The 3,641-nt window shown below is 44.6% G+C and overlaps 1 protein-coding gene across 1 annotated transcript in view; it reads left to right on the forward strand.

Annotated features, from left to right (window-relative positions):
• MATN2 (matrilin 2) overlaps window positions 1–3,641 on the forward strand; it is a 136,559-nt gene that overhangs the window by 109,496 nt on the left and 23,422 nt on the right. Inside the window, exons 10-13 of the mRNA XM_006027996.3 lie at window positions 1,512–1,634; window positions 2,985–3,107; window positions 3,262–3,384; window positions 3,484–3,606. Of these exons, the coding sequence (XP_006028058.1) occupies window positions 1,512–1,634; window positions 2,985–3,107; window positions 3,262–3,384; window positions 3,484–3,606 (492 nt within the window). The remainder of the gene's footprint in view (window positions 1–1,511; window positions 1,635–2,984; window positions 3,108–3,261; window positions 3,385–3,483; window positions 3,607–3,641) is intronic.

Below are 3,641 nucleotides of genomic sequence, written 5' to 3' on the forward strand. Positions count from 1 at the left end.
CCCCTGGGCCAAGGTGCCCCTGGGGGTTACAAGAAATAATGGCCACAAGCTAGCAGAGAGCAGATTTAGATTGGACATTAGGAAGAACTTCTTCACAGTTCGAGTGGCCAAGGTCTGGAATGGGCTCCCAAGGGAGGTGGTGCTCTCCCCTGCCCTGGGGGTCTTCAAGAGGAGGTTAGATAAGCATCTAGCTGGGGTCATCTAGACGGAGCGCTTTTTCCTGCCTATGCAGGGGGTCGGACTCGATGATCCGTTGAGGTCCCTTCCGACCCTAACATCTATGAATCTATGAAATGTCTAGCTTTTCTAATTGGTATTCCGCCCACTCAGCATCCACAGTGGGGAGGCTGTCAGTCCTGGCATGTCCCCTATGAGCCTTATCTTGCTTGACTTTCCCCTTGGTCTGGTGAAATACCGAAGTGAAGTGAACATTCAGGAGTTATTTTTTTTCCTGAATGCCAGTTACCAGGTGTCCCAAGGTGTTAAGCAGGGGTCCCACACTTCCATTTGTTTTCCTTCTACTGCCTACATACCTAAAGAAAGACTTCTTATTGTCCTTGACTACTGTTCCTAACTTAAACTCTGTCACCACCTTGACTTTCCTGATCATTTCCCTATAAGTGCTAGCCACTGTTGTATAGGCCTCCTTTAGGACCATCCCTAGCTTCCACTGTGCGTACATCTCTTTTTTTCTTTTTTAAGAGGACTGCAATGTCCCTATTAAGTCAGGAGGGCTTGCCAGCCCTTCTGCTGCCTTTCTTCTTTGCAGGAACAGTTTTCTTTTGTGCTTTGAGGATCCTTGAACAATGACCACTCTTCATGTACCCCTGTTGCCTTGCCTTCCTGGTCCCACATTGCCTCCCGTACTAATGCTCTGAACCTGCTGAAGTCAGCATTTTTGAAGTCCAGGACTTCAATTCTGCTGGTTGATTTGTTGACCTTGTGGCAGATGGTGAACCTGATAATTTCATGGTCGCTGTTTCCCAGGCTACCCTGAATGCTCAAGCCAGACATTATATCATCTCCCTTGGCCAAGACTAAGTCTAGGAGAGTGTTACCTCTGGTTGGCCCTTGCACTTCCTGGGCCAGGAAGAGCTCCTCGATCACAGTCAGGGAACTGCATGACCGATCTGACTTAGCCAAGTGTTCCTCCTAATTTATGTCCAGGTAATTGAAGTCACCCATGACAACCAAATCCCTTGCATGTACGGCCTCTGTCAGTTCTTGAGAGAACTCCAGATCCAGCTCCTCCCCTTGTTTTGGTGGCCTGTAGAAATTCCTCAATTTCCTCAATATTGTTTCTGGAACCACTGCAAATCATATCTAAAGACTTTGTTGCAATATCTTAAAGGTATTTTTTATGATGGAGAAATTAATTATTGTTCAAGCCATGCAAGGTATGTGCTTTTTCATATGACCTGCAACAATGTTAGAAATGACTAGTTACCAATACATAAATCTTTAACTTCTTCCTTTTTCTACAATTTCAATCATGCTGATTGATCATGAAGGAGTGGACTACTGTGCATTGAGTGACCATGGTTGTGAACATATCTGTGTGAATGGTGAAAAATCCTATACTTGTCAGTGTTTTGAGGGATACAGACTACGAAATGATGGGAAAACTTGTAAACGTAAGTTATTATCAGACCAGTTAGCCTGATGCTGTATTGCTTGTTATATGGTTTCTGTATAGTATCATCATATATGCAGTATAAATCAGTAGCTCTGAAATTGGACTGTTAGTGATGCAAAACTTCTTTAGTACAGAGTTGCGTTTTTGCAACAGGCAAGCAATTTTTTTTTCTGAAATCAGGTTAAAAAGTTTAAATGTTTCCAAGGCTCATCTCCTTACATAGCAACCAAGGAGCTTTCAGTATTATTAATGATGTTTCATTTCTTTGCCCAAAATATGTAATGGAGAATGATAAAAAGGGTTTGAATAATTTAGGCAGGGCGGTGTGGGGTGGTGGGTGGTGGCACTCTGTCCCCACCTACCTGCATGTACCCCTGGGCATTCCCAAGTTACCCCTGTGGGTATGTGTACCCCCAGTTGACAACCCCTGAGTTGGAGCATGAGCAAACTGAACATTTACCTCCCAGGAGGCTGCCGGAGTAGCCCCTCTCCCCAGCCCAGCACCCCTCCAGCCCCCCCGCCAGCTGATGACTGTCAGCAGTAGCTGTGGCGGGGAGAGATCCCAGACCCCTTCTCCCACAGCCCCTGCCCGCAGCCAAGCAGTGGCCAGAGCTGCAGGAAAAGGGGTCTGGGGCCACTGCTGCTACAGGGACACAGACTCCAGGCTCCTTCCCCTGCAGCCTCCCTGGCCAGGCAGCAGTGCACCACAGGGCTGGGCTGCTGCAGGGACACAGAGCCCAGACCCCTTTCCTCCACAGCCTCCCTGGGCTGGCTGGGTGGGCTGCCCAGCCAAGGGGGTAAAGTCTGGGGTCTCTCTCCCTGCAAAAGCCCTGGCCATGCAACAGCCCCAGCCACACAGTGCACCACTGCCTGCCTGAGACCAGAGTGCAGCCTTGCACAACACTGCCTGGGGTGACAGCGATTGTGTTCTAAGTTAACCCTTTATGGGATCTGGCACAGACATTTGATAAAGCACTCTAACAAAAAAAGCTTAGACTAAAACTCATCCATCAAGGGTTAACTTAGAGCATAATCCACCGTTTTTAAAGCATTCTGAGACATGGTGTCTGTTCAGTTACAGCTTTCTGCATGCTTAAAGCAAAATAGGTATAACATCTTTACCTAGCCTAGAAGTTAACATTTTTTCCCCCTTAATAAAATGGTTGTGAATAAAACGGAGTCTGTTACGAAAGATGAAAATGTCAGTGATGGCTGGGAACACATTGCTTGAGGGATCCCACTAATTCAAGGACATACTAAACTATGCACTCTTTCACTAGAAAACTATGACTGTGTTTATTAGACATTTTAACTAGCAAACTTTCCTAACCATCTAAATTATTACCAGGTAAAAATGTCTGCAAGTCAATCAGCCATGGTTGTGAGCATATTTGTGTTAATATTGACAATTCATATGTCTGCAAATGCCGTGAGGGATTTACCCTGACAGAGGATGGGAAAACATGCAAAAGTAAGTAACTGTTCTGTCTTATATTTGTGTGTGAGAGGCAGACAAAAAAAAAAAAAGCAGCGGAAGAATTTCATTGCTTTTTTACTTTATGGGATTTGCATTTATACCTCTGTTTTAATTAGGAAGCAGTATTAAATATCTAAACTATTCCCAGGAAAAGACATTTGCAAATCAGTGAATCATGGCTGTGAACATGTGTGTGTTAATGCTGATAATTCATACATCTGCAAGTGCCATGATGGATTTGCACTAAGAGAAGACGGAAGAACTTGCAGAAGTAAGTATCTAAGCAGCCTGATCTTTAATAGAATATTAACCTTGTAATGTATGCATTTGTAGAAGTGTTTTAACTAGAAAACTCCTCAATTATTTTCAGATAGAGATGTTTGCAATTCAGTTGACCATGGCTGTGAACACGTTTGTGTTAGTGGTGACAATTCCTATACTTGCCAGTGCTATGATGGATTCATACTGAGGGAAAATGGGAAAACCTGTAGAAGTAAGTAGCCATATTTTTGCTGGGTCTTCAGCAGG

Source organism: Alligator sinensis, unplaced genomic scaffold (assembly GCF_000455745.1).
Source record: "Alligator sinensis unplaced genomic scaffold, ASM45574v1 scaffold191_1, whole genome shotgun sequence".
Classification (NCBI taxonomy): domain Eukaryota; kingdom Metazoa; phylum Chordata; order Crocodylia; family Alligatoridae; genus Alligator; species Alligator sinensis.